Below are 22059 nucleotides of genomic sequence, written 5' to 3'. Positions count from 1 at the left end.
ACAACGAATAGTAACGTCATGTGACCATTCCAGTTCTGTTCTCCATGTTCCAGTTTATCAAAATTAACCTGTCATATTTATTTTTCATAGGTAAACCAGGCCTGTGTCAATTCGTCACGAGCTGAATATTTGTCAATGACAGTCAAAGTTGAAAAATGGCGGTTCCGAAGACAATAAAATAAATGACTTGAATTTCTTTTTCAGCGATACATTATTTTGACATCTTATATTTTTCATTTTCCCGGCTGATAAAGCAGCTAATAATATCATTATAGTTTGACGTAAATTTTACATTGAGGTTCTGCAAAAGGAAATCACGAATTCACCAACATTCCAACTGACTTCATTTTCAGAAAACGATATCTGTAACAAACATAAACTATTAGCTACTTCTTTACAAGCAGAACCAAATACAATGAAAGTCCCAACTATGTACTGGCTTCCCAAGCTACACAAATCACCTTACAAATATAGATTTATTTCGTCTTCAAGTCATTGGTCCACTACTAAATTGTCTATTCTACTTACTAGTACACTTGGTACAATCAAAAACCTGATAATAAATTGTTCAAATAAGGCCTTTGGAAATAGTGGAATTAACTACTTTTAGAGTGTCAAAAACTCGTTGGAAGTACTTGATAAATTGCATGTATATATTGGTGATTTTGAATCTGTTCAAAGTTTTGATTTTTCTACCCTATATACCACTTTGCCTCATCTTATTAAGAAAAAAAAATCACACCTAATTAAATGGGCATTTAAAAAGTCGGAATGCGAATACATATGTTCAAACTCTTTTAGGTCATTTTTTAGTAGCAACAAACAAAAGTGCTATGTCAATTGGACATGCTTTGATACTATATCTGCCCTTGAATTTTTACTTGATAACATTTTTGTTCGCTTTGGAGATTCCGTATATCGTCAAGTTATCGGAATTCTAATGGGGACTAACTGTGCACCACTTATTGCGGACCTGTTTTTGTATTGTTATGAGTTACAATTTATGACTAAAATCAGCAAAGACCCATCGAAACAACATCTGATACAAAAATTTAACAATAATTTTAGATATTTAGATGATATATTGGCTCTCAATAATGACGACTTCAGTATGTATACTAAAGAGATTTATCCTGTTGAACTTACTTTAAATAAAGCTAATACTAACAATGACCGCTGTCCTTTCCTCGATCTTGATATCTATATCATTAACGGGAAGCTTGATACAAAAATTTATGATTTTTCATTTCCTATCGTTAATTATCCATTCTTAGATGGTGACGTTCCCTTGTCACCATCTCATGGTGTTTATATATCCCAACTTGTACAATTCGCTCGTGTATGTAACAACGTATTAGATTTTAGCGAGAGAAATTTATGTATTACTGAAAAATTATTACACCAGGGTTTTCGATATCATAAACTAGTCAAAACATTAACTAAATTTTATCATCGGTATAAGGAATATAACTCAACATGCAGACATCTTATACGTTCGGGTATTTCACATCCAATCTTTTATGGTAATATTCTTTACAAAGCACAAAAATGTCAGTATTCACCTCAAAAGCTAACAAAACCTTTAAACAGACTTATTAAGAAGGGATATAGTTACGTTACTGTTGTCAGGTCATTAAAGATTGCATATTTTGGCTTTAATATTGATTCACTTATAGGGTCTTTGCATCGGAATTAAGCATATTTATTCTAAAACCAGTTGTTGGCATGACACGGGTTATGTTCTTCTCATATACTTTATGATGGCATAATACAAAACCCCTAACAGGAGGTGCCTGATATTCATATGATGAAGACATAATCTTTCAATCAGTTTAATTGAGGTCTGGAGCTGGCATGTCAGTAACTGCTAGTAGTCTGTTGTTATTTATGTATCATTGTCATTTTTTGTTTATTTTCTTTTGTTTCCTATTCTGACATCGGACTCGGACTTCTCTTGAACTGAGTTTTACTGTGCGTACTGTTGTACGTTTGTTTTTCTACATTGGCTAGAGTTATAGGGGGAGGGTTGAGATCTCAAAAACATGTTTAACCCCACCGCATTTTTGCGCCTGTCACAAGTCAGGAGCCTCTGGCCTTTGTTAGTCTTGTATCATTTTTAATTTTAGTTTCTTGTGTATAATTTGGAGTTAAGTATGACGTCCATTATCACTGAACTAGTACACATATTTGTTTAGGGGCCAGCTGAAGGACGCCTCCGGGTGCGGGAGTTTCTCGCTGCATTGAAGACCCATTTGTGCCCTTCGGCTGTTGTCTGCTCTATGGTCGGGTTGTTGTCTCTTTGACACATTCCCCATTTTCATTCTCAATTTTATATCATGTATACCGCTCATGATACGTTTGGTTTCTTAAAATTTCATAAATTCACGATTTCCTACAGGGTCGTCTTCCGCGGGGAAATATTTTTCTGCACAGCGACATCTGTTGACGGCTCTCTCAGAAATTATCTCCACTTGATTCTCGAATAATAAATCCGGGGTTTTAACGGACAAATCAGGGATTTGCTGTCAGGCTGTACATTTCTTACACATAATGGTCATGCATGAAAATCAAATGGTCAAAGCTTTATGAAATTTTATTTCAAGCTTCTTGTGAGGATGACTTTTCATCAAATACTTTAATAGAGTAAATAACTTATAATTTTTACTGTATGATAATAGCATGAAATTTACGTGAATTCCATATTTTCCGAAATGGTGTTTAGCGGGCTGGTATGAAAAATTAATCACATGCGTCCGGCTATTATCACATGCCTTACCGTAACGTTATCGCATGGCATTCCTACGTTACTCAGCAAATTCCAGAAAATACACCTCAATGATACGTTTTCGGTGAAAAACATAACAAAGTAAGGTAAAAAACAGTTATTAGGAAAAATATATTATGTAAAGTGCAAAAGAACAAATGATACAATAAATGCATTTTTCAAAGTTTCCAGCATAATTTAGAAAGTTACTTTACAAATGTTGACCTTTACAAACAGTGTTCATTATGTTTTGTTGAATTTTTTGTTGAATATCGTCAATATAGAAATATATCATACTGTTGTTTTTCTCCTCTGTTGAGGCATATGATAGAAAGATTACATATCGGATGTATTACATTTGGCGTCCGACATCTGTAAACTTTTCACTTTTTGAACTTCTACTTGAGAAACACTTAAAAGGATCAAGATATAAAACTGTTATTTTTCTCTATTGTGGAAGCATATGATAAAAAGATCATAACATGTCATTTTTCATATCAGATGTATTATCAGCACTCGGTTAATATCAGCCCTCGAGCCTTCGGCTCTTTGGCTGATATTGAACCTTGGGCTGATAATACATCTGATATGAAAAATGCCATGTAATAATCTGATATTATTCCGTATGGTGTGCTTTCACATTCATCGCTCATCAACTTCTAATTTATCGAAAACTTGTATATTCTTCCACATAATGGCCATGTGTAAAACTTTCGTCGCATTTCCTCAGTTGTACTTATAGCATGCTATCATTAGTGTTGTTCATCTTGTAAATTTCAATTCCGACTGGAAAGTTTTAACGTATTTTTTTTTTTTTTAAATAAAAAAAAATATCACTAGTTGGGTCTCGAAAGGAAACTATTTTCTAAAACCACAAAGGAAAAGAATACAGCATGGTGTATTATATACAAGCTAAATATATTGAAGTTTAGATTTTAATGTTTGACATAAAAATTACTTTATTAATCTAAACGATACAAATGTTTAATTAGATAATTATTTTTTACTAATAATCACTCTACCTATGTGAATACATTCGAATTATATCGTCCTGAACATGCGTGAAAAATTTGCCACTGGAATTTAAGCAAACATCAATCACCAATCGAATCAGATAGGACCTTCTTCGAGATTAACGATAGACTTGTAGTATAATCATGAGCAAGAACACGTGGGAAGGTCTTTTTAACATGTAATAAACATATATAATATTATCTATCTAAATAAAGTTTATAAAATCTAGTGATATATTAAAATTTTGAAATTTTAAATTATTTGACATTCCGGGTGGTCGACCATAATCGCAAATTAATGAAATTTTTATAAGTTGATGGGGGAGGTGAAATATATATAAAATGCTTTACGGTTGGAAACATACGGCTGTTTGGCCTTTCATTTCTTTATAATAAGCTAAAATATATATCATTTGTATTGATTAAAAGCACTAAAACTTATCACATGTTAAACATCTTGTATAGCAGCTTTAAGGTTGAACAGCATGTGCAAATAATCAACGCGCAATAATGAGATTCATTTTTGATTGTACGGAAATCGTTATTACAACATTTTTTTTTCAATGTGACCCTTACCGGCTTCCGTATGACAACTCCTTAATTGGTGTCTCCTGTTTTTGAATTTTCATCGCGGGTTAATTTACAACAACAAGAATGTTTAATTTGCAGTTGAAATTGAAGATTTTGTCGTATGTTTCTATTATATACTTTTTAAACTGGCGAAAGCTTCAGGACTGGTATAGACTGAGTAAGTCGTCAGATGTTAAAAAAACTGTGATGTTTTAAATGTATCCTTGTCATTATTATTTAATTTGCCGTTCGATAAAGCAGATTTTTATGCATTGAAAAGACGTCAGATGTTAAAAAACTATGATGCTTTAAATGAACCCTTGTCATTATTACTTAATTTCCCGTTCGATACAGCAGAAATTTATTCTTTGAAAAACAGCAATTGCTACAATCCTCTACAAAAACGAAACAAAATTACTGATTTCAAAATATAGACCACACTCGTTATTATATGTCTCAGCAGTGGGTAAATTATTTAGGACAATCGATTTAAAATGTTCTTTTGTATGCGCCAGTATTCTGTACTTCTCAAGAAGAAACAAAAAGAAAATGACTTTATTCTTAAACTTAACGTTCCAAAATATAGATGATGACTTTCCTATATATACTAGTAATTCAAAGTTGTCTGACATTTCAATCATTCTTTTCCGTTGAGCTGAAAATGAAGGATCCCATACATCATAGTAAACGCTAGTCGCAGGTTAACTTTGACCAGTGAAAATGTCTGGTAATATTTACTTGCTGTACATGTTAGGACCACACCCTTTGGTTCATATCTTGGTTATCTCTTAGTGAGGTACGGTTAAGTTACGATACAAGTGATGAGTCATTATGGTCGATATAAAACTTTCGAATTTACATGTTCATATTTTTAATAACAAATGTAAAAATTCTACGTCCCGAAGATTACTTATTACCCCCAACCCTGTGTAAAAGGAAATACTGTAAAAGATTACTAAGGTTCTTGGATATCACATCATCTGATATATAGATACTTAATTAAACAGGCAGAATGGTCTGGAAGTTTGAAGTCATCTCATTTTTTAATTGAGTTCCCTAACCCATCTGGTCCTCATATTCGATTATGACATCACATAATTATCTGTATCTCTGTCATCCTTAGTTCAAGTTCTATTGATTTTTCCAAAAGATGTGTTTTCTCATGTTGTACGTTTATTTGTCTTTAAATCTATATATTACAGGTGTAGTTTCAATGTGAAACGATTCTTACGTGGAAAAATCGCACTTATCCTGCATTTTAAAGGCGGATCTTCCGAAACAATGTGATACAAAACAAATGTTCCTTGCTTTTATAGAAAGGTCATAAGACGTATCGTTATGCAAATAAAATATGTGAGAAAATCTGAAATTTTGTTCGCGGTTTCATTAATTTTGGATTACACTGATTAACTTGATTAAATTAAATATTAGATGCAGGTTTGAAATTTTACGTATTGTACATATTAAAAATTACCTTTTTTTTTAATTTTAATTTGCAAAAGTGTCACACCCAGCATAGCATATTTGGTATAAATACACGAATGCATGCGACTTGCAAGTATCATAATTTTAACAATGCACTTGCTAATTTTTACAGTGCTTTTAACTGGTGTTCTTACACTACCACGTGAACATATCGCTCTGGGACCACCGCTTTCAGAAGAGTAAGTAGTATTATTATTTCGCGTGCATTGTATGAATGTTTTTTTTTTTAAATAATACTTTATTATAAGAAAAAAATACTTTAAATACATGTGTCGTGTATGTAGATTTAGAACCGTATGGATTATCTTCTCACTTGAAGAATATACGCCCATCATCATGACAGTGGTTGCAAAGCTACTTCTCAATTTCAACTTTATTTTGAATTGGGATTACACAATCGTAATCATATAGTAGCCCCTTTTGTTGTTTAACAACATTATCATTCATTTATGACAATGTCATTCGATGTGTTTGAGCATCACCGCTCTTCAACACTTTGTACAGTAGACCATTCATTGGATACCAATGACCGTTTGCCCCGCCTTCTTAAATTGATTGACAACCGTCTTTTGAATGTCATCTCGGGACAACTTAAATGAAAACATTTTGAAAATAAATTTATTAAATTGAAAATAATTTTCAGTAGAAATAAACTACTTTTTCCATTCCATTTCAAAACAAGCAATGCATTTTTCAAGACATTTAATCAAACATTTTATCTAAGAAAAAATGCTTCCCTCTTCCAAAAAAAAAATTAAAAAATCGGTGCATAAGAAAGAAAATTCCCAGCATGATATATTTAGTACCGATGTTTTAAATACTAATCAACTGTGAAAGATATTCTGGAGTCGTACATTTTACGAGATCCATTGATTTCTTTTAAATATGAAAACAGAGGAGTGATCAGGAGTCGTATGATTGTAAGATTACATTGTACTTGCTTGAAAATATTGTGTATAAAGGGAAAGTTCTCTTTTGCATTAAAGTCAGTAAAAACGTGCCTCTCTTTGTCGATTGAAATTTATACATTTTCGCTACGTGCGTGAATATGCATTTCTAAAAGAGGCAATGCATTTCACACACTAGTCTTAAATGTCAAACTTTACTAAAAACTCACGATGTCTTTTATGAACAAAAAATTAATGTGATTTCCCCTGTATTTATTTTAACTTGCAAGGTAAATATCTAAAAGTTACAAAATCCTACTGGAAACTGATTATTAAACAGTCTTTATCATTTTCTTAAATATTATTTCCCAATCTAAATTATTATCTGTCGCTGATAAAGGCATACTTTGTTAAAAACTGCAAATTTTACAGGTTTTTGGAAAATTTTACAACCCTAGCCAAATTTAATTAATTTGAATCCGAAAGACATTATACATTATAAACCTTCTTTATCGTGGTGAATTGGTAATAATTATGTACTGTCAAACTTATCTTTGCATAAAGAAAGTCTGTGGTGTAATTTATAACGCACAAAATTATGTTTGACTCGCATCGGTCAAACAGATGTTGGGATGTAGGAATTAAGTTTTTTTCTCTCGCAAAAACTGTTTGATTGTAAAGAAATTTTGGAAGAGAGAAATACATAAATATCCAATTGCAAGACATTTTTTTTACAATCCCTGGAGGGAAAGGACTCGATTTCAAATAGTTAGCTGCACATGGTATACGCATTTTATTTAACTTTTTGCTGTATAAAGTTTAAAGCTTTTCAGAAAGCTTATGGAATTTTAAACAATCATTTTGTGATTTAGTATAAGTACAATATAGAATAAGGAGATGTGGTATGATTGCCAATGAGACAACTTTCCACCAGGGACCAAATGACAAAGATGTTATAGCAACTATAGATCATTGTATGGCCTTCACCAATAAGCAAAACCCATACCGCATAGCAAGCCATAAAAGGCCCAGACATAACAAAATGTAAAGCATTCCAAACGAGAAAACAAAAGCCTGAATTATGTACGAAACAACAAACGAATAACAAATATGATAAACAGCAACGAACGACAACCACTAAATTACAATCTCCTGACTTGGGACAGGCACATAAAAAATGAGGCGGGTAGAATGATGAAGTCACATGTTGAAGGAATTAAGATTAACATTTGAGAACAAAAATAAAAAAAAACAGATAAAAGAAACAGCTATTTAATTATGCAATGCAATCGTGCAGACCAAATATAAAATATCGACAATGACAAATAAAACAAGGAAAGTTAACAATCAATCAGAATAAGGATGAATATTTTCATTTGCCTATGCATGATAAAGAGGTGTGTACCTTCATAATGATATATTTCCAGTTCAGTATTCTTAGTATCAAGTAGACTTTTGAAGATTCCGCCTTTCCAAAACTATTTTTTCATGGTAACCAATTTGAAATACAAATCAACTTGTTAAACAGAATTATTACATTAGCCAAATTCTTTCATTTGTGTATTTTCTACATAAATTTATTATTGATATCACAAAAATATATATTAAAATTGCTCTTAAAGAAAATACAAAATCTAAAATTGTATTTCAAGTTATCGCCAATGCCCCTTTCTGATTTCAGACCATTAGGAAATTTGTCTTTAAACACTGAACAGTTCTGATAACATCACTATTTGCTATGCACAATTCTGAGTGCACAATTTTCTATTTTCATATAAAATTAATTTTTTCACGGGCTTTAACAATTTTCACTTTTTCAGTAAATATTTTAAGCTCCTTTTCTGTTCCGAAATACAGGATATGCTTCCTCTCTGTGCAATAATTTTGCTGGCAATAGCAACTGAACTGTAAATCACTGTAAGGTTGAATTATCGGACAACAGCGAATTATGATTTTTCACAAAAGATAAAATTATTTTCACAAACACTGCCGAAATTACTCTTGCAAGTGTTGGACATGTCGAATCATAAACGTTGACTCTTTTCCAACAGTAACTAACAGGTCAATCTCTCCAGTCCAGTGGTGGTTTGTGCAATAAAGGAAAAACAATATCTTCTTCACCCTAAAAATATAATTTTATTTTCTTACAAAATGTATCATTAAATTTATCTCTAACACAAAGAAAATTCTAAAATAATGCGAAATGTTTTGAATATGGGAAGGAACCAAATATTGTATCTATCAATTTGCATATTCTATCAAATTTGGTGGAGGTTGTTTGCACTCGGTAGATGGACATTTTATTATCTATTTTATTTCAGGGCTGTTCCAAATTATTAAAATATGACGACCCCGGGAATAAATCGTTGAGATATAGAACGTGTTGCGAGTTACTATTGCCTTGACATGAATATTATCACCCCAAATAACAACAGAACACTGCAATGTATATGTTTTTTTTTACAATTAGTTTGCCATGTTTTTAAAATATTTTCTTTTATTCTAAATTTCTTAAAGAAGAATAATTAATTTCCAAAAGGGGGGGGGGGTGTAGCGAAAAAATTTTAATTACAAAACAATAAAATATGCATAATTGAGTTTGAATCAAGTTGAAATGACAGCAAAAATTCTACATTGATGATATTTTTATTCAAATGATACATACCTCGAACCATCAAATCGTCATTTCTCTGTAGACCCTACATTGCTGTAAGTCAGTGCGACTTTATCCACCAGTAACATATGTCCACAAACAAAACTTCGGGTACACGAGGAGACCTTCTTGCTTTAAGACGGTTCGAATTTTCTTCATTTTGAGCTAGAGCTAGTTTCGACCTTGGCGTCTTATTTTTAAATTTACTTCATTGATGAACTTATCACTACAACGTACTTGAAAATCTTCGTTCCCGTGAAAATTAAGAATTGTTTAAATTTCAAATTTCATCAAGGTCTCTTCTGTGAATATAAGTCAACTGTCTGACGGGCTTCAAAGTCCATAAGATAAGTGGTCAATGTATTCATGTGAATTTATTCTAAGTGTACAATGGGTAAATTTCTGGTTAAACATTAATCTTAACTCTGATGTGCCGCATAAGCATCCCTATAAAGTAAGACGGTCCGTGCGTGACCCATGACATTAGATATTTTATGCATTTCATTGGCTATTTTCTTTCAAAATCCAGACCAGCTAGTAACCTACATGTATATCAATTTACGTGTCTGAAGACGAATTTGTGTAAAATATTTTTGTTTGATTTTAATTTCTGAAAATTTAAATAAATTGAACTCTAGAACAGACCATTTTGGGACGTCGGGTTGGGTCTTTATGTTTTGCGATAATTCGGGATTTACACTTATTGGGACTCGGGAATCAATGATTAATTTTCGGGATTCGGGAAAAATGTTTTATGTTTTCGGGATTTCTGTATTCAGCTTTTTCCCTCGGAAATTCGGAATGATACCCCTCCTACGTATACCCCTCTCTCTCTCTCTCTCTCTCTCTCTCTCTCTCTCTCTCTCTCTCTCTCTCTCTCTCTCCAGCAGACAATGTTGAGGAAAAAAAATTGTGAATTTGAATTTTTTAAATATCTATAATTCTTATAAAATCACAAAACCTGCAGATATTTTGTATTTCTTTATGTGGAATGCATACAAAAAGGGGGTGTACACGACTTCCCAAACTTAATCTACAATTTCATGTTCAACGTTACTCAACACTTTTAATACTGAAATAATTAGAGATATCAATAATTTTTTTTTCAAATATCGAATACTAGTTCTCAACTAAATGTCTAAATATATCCGTTTGGAATATTTTTCCCCATATTGACAGCTATCTGAAGTCAGTTCATAGGACCTCAGTTTAATATAGGCGTGGTTATCCATCACTTTTATGAGCCTACTTTTATCCAATCAACTGTACTTTATGATAAAGATTGGCGTGCGATTTTAGTTGAAACAATGTAATTTATATAATGGCATTGTCATTGTAATAGTTTTGGGACACAGTTACATCAACATCAACAGGTAATGCACTTTATTGAGGAAGCTGTGAACTACTGATTCAAAATAAAATTGATTTCAACAAATTGATTTGTAACCATTGTCATGATGTTGGGTGTAATCAATGTGTCATCCTGGCACTCTCCATCAAAAGTTCGAGAGAAGTTACATATTTTTACATGTCTCTGAAGTTAGTAAACAAAAATACCAAACGGACTTAAGCAGAACAATCAAAACCTTCTCAGACCAGATTCATTCGAGGGAGTACAGTTAATATATAATACTTAAAAACTGCAAATATTCAGTCCCATGTTACGTTAAATATGTTAAATAAAACGCATTGCAGTGGAAGAACGTACATTATATATAATTGTTATGACAAATCTCATTTGAATGTTTATTGTATTTTATTGCAGTTTTTAGCGAATATAAACTAAATATATTTTGTTTTACAGAGATGTGAACGATGAAACTCCACCACATGATGATTTCGAATCGTTGATCCCTGACGAGATTGCTGAAAAACTGATAGCAAATGCGATTAGTGACAAAGAGAAAAATAGTACTGAAAATGATCAAAAAGGTGCTAGTACACGCAAACTAAAAGGCAGAGATATCATAAAAGCAAGAGAGCAAAATGAAAAGCCACGGAAATTCAAGAAGGATGGGAACAAAGAAGATACGACCAGTGACATGAAACGGCATAACACATGGTACAGCATAATGAGGAATGCTCAAAAGAGACAGGTTAATAGCGAACAAGAAGCTGCTTTGCTGAACATCAAAGGAGTCAAGAAACCCTGTCGTTTACCAAACGAGGCGGCTACCAGTGCACTCTATATACACAGAGCGTTTCGCAAAAACGAATCAGCTGGAAATATGTGGTCACTGGTAAGTCCTTTGCACAAACTTTAAAATAGACTTATTCCATGTTATTCATGGTTATAAAAAAAAGAGGCACAATACACCAAGAAGACAATAAAACAGCATAAGATAAACATACAATACCTTGACCAAAACTAAAAACGACGAAGAAAAGACAGACAAGAATCTACAACCCTTTCCCCCAAAAAATAACAACAAACACAAAAGACTGAGCAACAAGAACCCCACCAAAACAAGGATTTATGCTTAGAAAGGGTAAGCAGATACTTCTACACAGTGGCTACCATCGTGTGCCTCATGGAAAGTAAAAATTCGCTGATGTTATGTATTATAGATACAATGAATAAGCGTTGATTCTTGAAAAAGAAACTATGAGCCCGGAGGGCGAATGTTTTTTTTTATGAATTAACACTTATCCATTGTATCTCTAACTTAAACTATTGTGTTGATATCTTTTCAAATTTAAGTCTTTTCTAAATTAGAAGTTATTGTAAGTGAGTTTAAATAAGCATTTTATCATTTTCAACGATGCATTAATAAATATAAGTTCACAATTAATCGGTTAAAAAATACAAATATAACATAACACGTCTGTCTTTAAATAATCTGAATATCATCCGTAATTCAATAATTAAATAATAAGACATATTCAAACTGTATATAATAAGTATGGTACTGAAAATTCTATCAAGAAGCCTTATTCTAGGCACATCACGATTTACTCGAATAGGGACTTTTTAATAAACATTTGTAAAGATATGTAGTCAAACAGACGAAAGCATACTATATTTATAAAACAAAAATGGACAAATTGAATATAATCATTTTCTTTTCAATTATTTGAGACATATTCAAACTGTATATAATAAGTATGGTACTGAAAATTCTATCAAGAAGCCTTATTCTAGGCACATCACGATTTACTCGAATAGGGATTTTTGAATAAACATTTGTAAAGATATGTAGTCAAACAGACGAAAGCATACTATATTTATAAAACAAAAATGGACAAATTGAATATAATCATTTTCTTTTCAATTATTTGAAACAGCCAATAATAATCCAAACATAAACGGGAAAACCCGCTATCATTACAAAAATATCCACAGTATAAACATACAAAATAAGAAAAACGGAAAAACTTAAGAATAGGGACAACAAAGAGAATACAGGGATTCGGACCTGAACCGACAAGTCTCTACCTTTAAATTGACTCTTTAACTCATTGATCTTAACTATGTTAACCTCGCGGCTACCAACTATACGATTGTCTATTATGTATACATAAAGGTACAAGCCCCGTGTGTCCGTTGTACATATGTGTGTCATATGTTTATTTATAAACAAGTCTAGATTATAAACAACGTTCAAAACTATGATTGCGTTGGATAAAAACCGCAATTTTTATAAGTGTGCATGAAAAACAAATGTCTTGGTAGAGGGGTCTAAATACAGCACAAACAACATTTTCCAAAAGACCAAAAAAGTAGAAAAGTATATTTTAACAAAACGCATTTGACTAGCAGGTCGAACAACGGATGCTGACTGCCATGGCGATTGCCAAATAAACGTATCACCAGATGTAACAAAATGGATCTTAATTATCAATTTGATACCAAACAGAAAACTATGAACTTGCGGAAAAGATGGTATACCGCAAACATGAGGTGCAAAAATTTGTATTCCATATCCGTATTTCGACAATTAATGTCTCTTCAGTGATGTTAGAAATCGAAACGGTATTTGGAAGGCCAGATAATTTACCTCAATTTAGGATATATATGTTAATTTATATATATAAAATAGACATCTTAATTGCAAGCCATCGGTAGCCGAGAGGTTTCGTCGATGTGTTTATGTCAGTCGCACATAACAGATTTCAAGGAGGGGTTCGATTCTCAGTGAAGGCATATAAAAATTACAAAAAATTACAGGTAAGTTTTTAAATTAATTCCATTTGTGAACAGAAATCAGTAAATTATCCAATTCAAACTTATTGAAATTAGGCACACAAAGGAAACAGTTGAAATAAGTTGATGAGTCCTTTTAAGCGACAGATTTAGGAAGCGTTGATTCTGTAAAAGTTATCACATGAGGACGCGGTGTGTCAGTGTAAGATCGCCCCGATGGCTGGAGGGCAGAAGGTGATCTTACACTGACACACCAAGTCCGAGTGGGATAACTTTTTTACATCACAGCTCTTCTAGACTATATGTAAAAAAAAATTTACGCTTCATAACATCTAGTTCAAAATGCCATACAATAATTATAATATACTTTATATATTACTATATACCCTTTATGAGCCCCGGATACAATGTTTAAATATGTTAAATTAACAGTGAGTTTACAACTAGTCGTCCTGGTGTAGGGATATGAATCGTGGCTTCATATGCTTAAGGTCTTGAGTTCGATTCCCGGCACCGACTCTGGAAATTAAGTGGATTTTTTTTACATCAATTTTGAAAGTTAGTCTTTATTCCGAAGAAATATTTCTAAGTTTTATTGTGTGTTCAATATTAATCCAAACTGTTACAGAACAAAAGAAAGCATGCAGTACAAAGAAACTCAAGGTAGGGTGATCTGGTAGGGGTGATCCGACTCAGATCACCCCTGTTAGAACAAAGGAGTTGGGATATAAAGAATAAGAATCCACGGTAAATGAATAGGCTGACGTCACAATAATGGTTTAAAATTGAGGAAACGAGGACGGAATTGTAGAAAATAACAAAATGATTTAAATTGTATTAGATAGTTTATGTTTTAAACTGAATCAGATATTAAGCACTTTTTGTGTTTGTGAACCTGAAGTTTTGTACGATATATCTAAGATCTGATAGATTTTACTCTCGAACACAATCATATGGCTACAATAACATGTCTGGGGAAATATGATTTATTTAAAGTTTAAATTTGACTAGTTCTGTACTTGTGAGGATCCTTAGGTCGGTTATTTGCGTCTTTTTGTGAGCTGTTTTTATAGTCCCTTTTTGATGAGTCTAACCCTTTTAAACTGATTTCTTTCTCTTATTGTACTGGTGCAGCACTTTACGATGAACACTACCACATATCAAACCCCGCCACTTTCTGTTTGTGCCTGTCAAAAGACTGAAACCGAGAATGTAGTCTTCTCGGGGTTTGCTGTTTGTCATAAAAAAAACAAATAGTTTTATTGTTTAGCATAAATCAGGCCATTTCTTTTCGTCTAATGAGTTGTTTCACATTTTGACACGTCGAGGTCTTTTATTGTAGTGCACATCCTTGCATTTGGTCTTTGATGGAAAGTTGTCTCCTTTGCAATTATAACACAACTCCTTATTAATATATATATATACAGCATCTAAAGAAGAGTATGGACTAGAAAAAAAGTACTGAATGTTTATACTGAGAAGAGAAACCACGGAATGGTTTATGATAAAGATAGCCTTTATTTATTTTACAGCACACATTGATATCGTCAATTTCTACTTGTTTTGGTTATTCGACATGAGTACCAACTTCCACCCCTATCTTGGTTTTTAAAGGGTACCGTGTTGGTTTTGCTTTAGTTTTCATTATTTCTTTCAAACTTTCACATTCGGTTAAGTTTTAGGGTTTTGGAAAAATAACACATACAGAGGTTTCTGAAAATTAACACATACAGAAGTTTTTTTCCTTCAACTTAGGGCTTTTTATTGTCCGATTCACATCTTTTCCCACCCTTTAATGTCCCTTTTTTAAGCGGGTTTCTTTCAAAGAAGTATTTCACACTACTCACATTTCAAAAGCATGTTGACATTTTTTATTTCAGGATTGGGACCCAGACCTTGCTGACTTAGCACAAGGATTAGCAGATGAATGCACATTTAAGCACACAAACCTGGAGTTGTAAGTGATGGTTATTTTTGTTATTTGGGGGTTTGGGGGTTTGGGGGTGGGTGGGGTGGGATGGAGTCGAATTCAATAATACATAACTGACTAAAGAAATGTCCTCTAAAACCCAGAAAAGAATATACTTAAAATTTTTGGGATCAGTACAAAAATTAACAAAATCATTTCAATGGGCGAAATAGCTAAGGATAGCTTCTTGGATAATGAGAACAGTATGATTTAGTCAGTTTCTAAAATTGGCATTGTGTCTATAACTATGATTAAAATATACTAGTATTATTATTCCTGAAAGATAAGCTTGAATGAAAGATATTCGGTTATGTCCACGATCCAGTTCCCTAACATCCCAAGTTCATTTTTTAACATACTGCCATATTCTAAATTTAAAATAATGATGAAGTATCGCCAAGCGTCAAATGGTTCGTTTGTAATTACTAGTGTTATATTATACTGAAAACTCTTACCCTGTGAAATTATCTAATTAGGTCAGCCCGGTAGAAAAAGTCTTGCATCACCATTAAATGAAAAAGTTAGTAAACCTGGAGTAAAGTTGCGTCTACGTCTTTTTGCACGGTCTCGTGTTCTGTGGAGTGTTTTGTGGATTGTTGTTTAAAATTTGTACTTTTTACCATGGTGGTGATTGTCTTTTTTTGAAAACCGCCTTGGTAGTATCGTGGTATCATGTTCTCCTCGAGTGCAGGAAACCGTGGGTTCGATCATCGGCCATGCAAAACCTGAGACTTGATAATTGATATTGCTGCTTCTCCGCTACGGACGTGTCATTTAGGAGTAAGAGCAAAGACTGGTTGGTCAGGAGTCAAACTAATATGCCCGGATAGGGTGACATGTCTTTTCTCCTGACTGTTACCTTGTGAACTAGCACGTTAAAAATCCGACACAGCGTGTCGGTCATGTACAAAGCAGAGTTTATATTCAGATCACATTAACATGTTCTCACCTAGATATCATTTAACTTCTCAAAGTTTTACCTGATCATGTAACGTCAAGATAATTTACAACCGTCTAATACAACTTTGCTCTGAGGTTACAGAAAGCCTTATTTTTGATAAGGCATTTTCAATCCTTTCAGTTTGAAAGCATTAACATTAAAATGTGTTGCCAAATTACGTTTTAACCAATAACAATCTGGCATTTTAACATGATGTATAATAACAAGCAATATCCAATTCTCGCTTCGTATGAAAGATATAATTATCTGTTGAAATGTATATGTCATCACACTAGACTTTGAGGTGGTATTAAAAGTAATATGTCTTTTGTTGAAAACAGTATGGCCGCTCTATCATATATCTTTTAGTGTTGTTGACCAATGTTGGGCAACTGTCTAATTGACGAATACTCCGTCTTTTTTCATGTATACCTTGGTTCTGAGTAAGCTATAACAGGACTTAAATCTTAAATCGGATATTAATTCTGTTTTAGCGCTAATGGTGTACGCGTTGGTCAAAATTTAGGCGCTATAACAGGAAATGATCATTCTATTGAGAGAATTGTGCACTTGTTTATGAACGAAAAAGACGATTATAATTATAAGGATCATCAATGGACTGATGTTGTTGGACACTATTTACAAGTAAGTTCATTAATTATACTAACTTCACTTTCAGCTATAAATATAATATTCTCTCACTAAATAGTTTAAAGATTGTTTTCTTTCTAGTCACATAACAATGGGTTTTTTTCATTCAGTATTGCTTGTGATGTATATACGAAACATAATAAAATTACGTTTAATTACGATTGCATTTCTTCAAATGCAACTTTGTTTTTATTTAATGTGTATCACTTCCGTACACCAAAAAGTAAAATAAAAAAAAAATAACGAACTCCAAGGAAATTTCAAAACGGAAAGTCCCTTATCAAATGGCAAAATCAAAAGCTCAAACACATCAAACGAATGGAAAACAACTGTCATATTCCTGACTTGGCACAGTTATTTCCTTATGTAGAAAATGGTGTATTAAACCTGGTTTTATAGCTAGCTAAACCCCTCACATGTATGACAGTCGCATAAAATTCCATTATATTGACAACAAAGTGTGAAAAAAACAAAAAAACAAAGAAATATGTCAACAAAGAAAAACAAAATGGCATATAGACAAAGCACATAAGCAAAAATGAAAGACAAGAATACAAAAAATTGACCAAAGCACAATAACACAATGACGGGATGTATAAGAACCGAGCCACGACAAAGGGATTTTACTAAAAGATGGACTAAACAGTAAAGGTAATAATTTACAAAGACAAATAAAAGAACACTATAACACGTAATTAAGATGGCAAACAACGTCAGTACCTAGAATCTATACTTGAAGACCATCATGTATTATTTGTGAAGTTGATACGGAATATTTATCAACAAGGTCTTGGTATCTTCTGATGAACTTTTTAGAACATAACCCTGGTTCGTCAACTTTCTGCTCAGACATTGATGACGTTTTATAAAGTGTGAGTAACAGTTGCAAGCTATGAATACCGAATGAGTTTGGAAATGTATATCCGTTATGCCGGTGAAGTTTGTATATTGCTACTAAGGTGGGGGAAATTGATAATTTAATAACTGATAATGTCATAAATTCAGGTACTGAGATGACCGTTTATGTCAAATTCGAGGTATAAGTCTACAAATGAGGCGGAGGAAGCCGTGTGTGTTGTTTCTTTAATTTCTAGTTCTGTAGGATATATTAATGGAACCCATTCGGAAAGGTTTGGATTGTTAATGGAAAAACATCATCAATATATCTGAATGTGAAATAGAATGATATGGCTTCTTTGATCTATTTGTTTTTGATAAGTGTCTTAAGGAACTCCGACTCATATGAAAATAAGAAGATGTCGGAAAGGAGAGGCGCACAGTTCGTTCCCATAGGAATGCCAACAATCTGTTGAAAAAGTCTACTTACAAATCAAAAAAGAAACTCCATCATACTGATCACTTGTTCCCGTGTGCAGCATATTTTACATTTTTGGTCACCAATAACAAAATATGCCGTATGGTGTCCCAAAGTAATAAATTCATAGCGTATGCTACCATTTTTATATTGAAAAGCATTGTGGATTATTTCTTTTAGACGATTTTTTTTCAATTTCACATGGGGAATGGTGGTATACAGGGTTGAAAAATCAAAAGTTTTGATAGAACTAATTTCATAGAAAGATCGATATTTAGAACTATCCAGAAGTTCTTTGGAGTTTTTTAGAATCCACATATGGTTAATACCACTTCTCGAGTAAACAGTTCACAGTATTTCTGAAGACCCTCTTCCACTGCAGATAGAATTTTTGTCAATCTGATGGACAATTCCTTCGTAGAACATACAGATGAACCGGCAATGTACCGTTGTTTGTACGGAATTTTGTGAAGCTTAGGTATCCAATACAGACAAGGTAAGTCCTCAGATTTGCTGTTCAATGTAATGTTCATTGAAGCCATGAAGGACTTATGATTCGCCAAAATCTCATCCTTGTCAAATGATATGTTTTTGTATGTGGGATTACCTGTGTGCTCATTTATTCCTAATTCTGTTATAAGACACTCGTAGAAGTACAATTTACATACAAAGACAAGATTATTTGAAGCTTTGTCCGCAGGAACAACAACATATTTATCGTGAAGAGATGATAGACATTTCACAGCTTCTCTGTCTCTGAAAACGGACTTTGGTTGATCATTCATACAGTTTTTCAACTTATGAATTCGACGTTTTATCTGAGACCTGATTGTTTTGACTCATTCTGACAAAGTGTCCAGTTCAACTTCTTCTCGTTTAGCCCATGATCGGGCGTAGTCCTCAATGGAATCCATAACTATTTTCAAGCTATGGTTCCAATTGATGTGTTGGGGTTCTCTAAACTTAGGACCATGAGATATCACCTTTCGATGTTCATGTTGAATTATGTTTAGATCCCAAGTAATAACATGGCCAGAGGGGCTGTAAATATAAGGCAAGTGGGAACAGTCACATGTCAGAGGGTTTTTCATGTATTGTTCCAAATCAAGGTCCTGCAATGCTTTCTTATAGTTAAATTCTTTAGGTGCAATGGTTTTGGTGTAACTGTAGGATACAATAGGAACAGAATGATTTTGAAAATAAAGTGGAATTTTAGATGTTACCTCCTTGTGATGAAGAACGTTGCTGATGTTGATTGGATCAATTCCTTTATTAGAAAACTACTTCAAACGCAGAAAACGATTTGTGTTAGTCTGATAGAATTATACATGTTTGCCACACAAAATTTCCTATAACGTCGCTCACTTATGGTGTTTTATATTGTGTTAACTATTGGAAAATATCACTATCTCGATATCTTTTGACTGTCTCACGATTTAATCGCGATCGCATCATAGAATCACACAGCGTTTTGTTTGAGTTGATAATGATGAGGCGGAATGTTTAAATAACATATGATTTATTTCTTATTCAGTATCGATTTGAAATTGATCGATCTTGCGTTGAATGTTAGTTCGAATCAACTGACAATTTAACTATTGATAGTCATGATTAAAGTTTTTTATAGGATTACATAATGTGAAATAACTGTTACAGGTAGTAAACTGGAGAACCATTAAAGTTGGTTGTGCAGTAAACAAATGTGACAACTTGTATGTATCAACATCAACTCAACATGAAGTATGGAACAATGCTTGGTATTGGGTCTGTGACTACTGGCCTCCGTAAGTACTTACGTTTAAGTATTTAAACCAACTGCGCATGCGTTTCCATGCAATGGGAAATATTGTTATGAAATTAGAATTGATGAGAGTCATTTACTTGCTGAAGGTACATCCGGAATAATAGATTCCACTGATGTCGCACTTTGATTTCAAAACCAGAAGTCAATGTTTAAAATCGGCTGTAGTTTATTTCATACAGTTTTATGAATTTACCTATAAATGTTTTTACTTGTTTTACAAAAACTTAGGTTGCTACTCCCTCTTTCAGAATGAAACATTTATGGTTTTCGTTATACATTTTAGGTTCATGTAGCTTATATATAGCTCCCTGTATCTATGCATTTTTGCATTTACATAACTTAGATGTACGCGTCACGACGAAGATGGGTCTATAAACTCACTTTGAACGCAGTAAAAACTAGAACGCTTTACTTTTGGTTTAACACACTGCCTGATACAATTGCTATTGGAATGTTGGGTTACTTTCGGTTATTTTCGGGTTTGGTTTTCATTCTTATTGACGCAAATCCCACATCTCCTTTCAATCATAATTATATATATGTTAGTCCACGAAGGAATCATCCATCAACTATTCAATGTGTTGGCATTAATTTTGATTTATTACGCACGCCTTTATATAATCTAAGGCAGCTATGAGAACAAGTCAGTTGCAATGCGCAAAAAATCGTAAAAATGATTTTTTTCTTAATTTGTTGATATTTGTTTATAGTTCATGTAAGTGATATTGAAATTTTGTTGTTCTATACTTTGCGATAATTGGAGTTTTTTTTGTGTGTGCGTGTGATTTTTTTTCCTTTGATTTTCAACAAAGGCTTAAAAGCGTAAAAAAATCGTTGTCAATTACTTAATTGAAATAATTAATACATGTATGTATAAAAATAAAATTATCAAAATAGACCTGCCATTTAATTTGACTTTTCTATAGCATTAAACTTTGAAACTAATGCATTCTAATACTGGATCAATGTGTCAAACAGATCATTTCGTTCAACGAATTGATAATATTTTCATAATCAAAGAACCGAAGTATTGTTTACTAAGATGGCGTCAGCATCTGAAGGCTGTAAAATTTATGAAAATAATTCATTTCACTTTGATACGGCTAAAAGCGACATGCAGTATTCACGGTTCTCAATGCTCTTCAACTTCGTACTTTATTTGATCTTTTTAATTTTTTTTTATTCGAGCGTCACTGACGAGTCTTTTGAAGAATAAACGCGCGTCTGGCGTATATATTTTTAATCCTGGTATATTGTACCTATGATGAGGTTACTGATAGTTGTGTGTTTTCTTTTGATATTAAACATAATGCTCATACATATTATGATGATTGCAAATTAAATAATAATTTCCAGTGTTGTTTATTAGAGCGTGACTACTGGGGATAGGGAACAGCGTGTCAGAAATTTATGTTGCAACAAAACATCAAAGTTCCCGATAGGTTGATTCAAATTTTTGTTTTTTAATGTGCAAAGCCAATGACAATCCTTATAAATAGAAAGTTATACAATATGTATGTTTCCATTCCTACCGGACGAACTGTATAATATTTATACATTTATTAAATAATTAAAACAGACGCCCGCTTAGAATGGGTCTTTCTAATGGATAAAAATCTCAATTAGTGGTGAATTTATTTGCTGGAAACAAAGAATATTTTTTTTAAATGGGTTAATTAAACTTGCAAACAATATACGACAAAGGTGCCTACCATTTTTTTTTTATTAAATGCTCAACTGCATTGTTATTTTTTGCTACAAATATAATAAAACAATATTGAATTGATAAAAACGTTTCAAGTTTTAATATGACATTATATAACAGGTAGCGAGCAAAAATTCAAAATCGGCTAATTATTCTTAC

The 22059-nt window shown here is 32.7% G+C and overlaps 1 protein-coding gene across 1 annotated transcript in view; it reads left to right on the top strand.

The window, feature by feature from the left end:
* The first annotated feature begins 5922 nt into the window (after positions 1-5922).
* Positions 5923-22059, top strand: part of LOC127729020 (uncharacterized) — a 66663-nt gene continuing 50526 nt past the window's right edge. The window contains exons 1-5 of the mRNA XM_052236592.1: positions 5923-6011; positions 11177-11612; positions 15397-15473; positions 16920-17070; positions 20048-20175. Coding sequence (XP_052092552.1) covers positions 5923-6011; positions 11177-11612; positions 15397-15473; positions 16920-17070; positions 20048-20175 — 881 coding nt within the window. The remainder of the gene's footprint in view (positions 6012-11176; positions 11613-15396; positions 15474-16919; positions 17071-20047; positions 20176-22059) is intronic.

This window comes from Mytilus californianus, unplaced genomic scaffold (genome assembly GCF_021869535.1).
Source record: "Mytilus californianus isolate M0D057914Y unplaced genomic scaffold, xbMytCali1.0.p SCAF_2, whole genome shotgun sequence".
In the NCBI taxonomy this organism is placed as follows: domain Eukaryota; kingdom Metazoa; phylum Mollusca; class Bivalvia; order Mytilida; family Mytilidae; genus Mytilus; species Mytilus californianus.
This window is presented reverse-complemented; position numbering and strand designations above follow the sequence as displayed.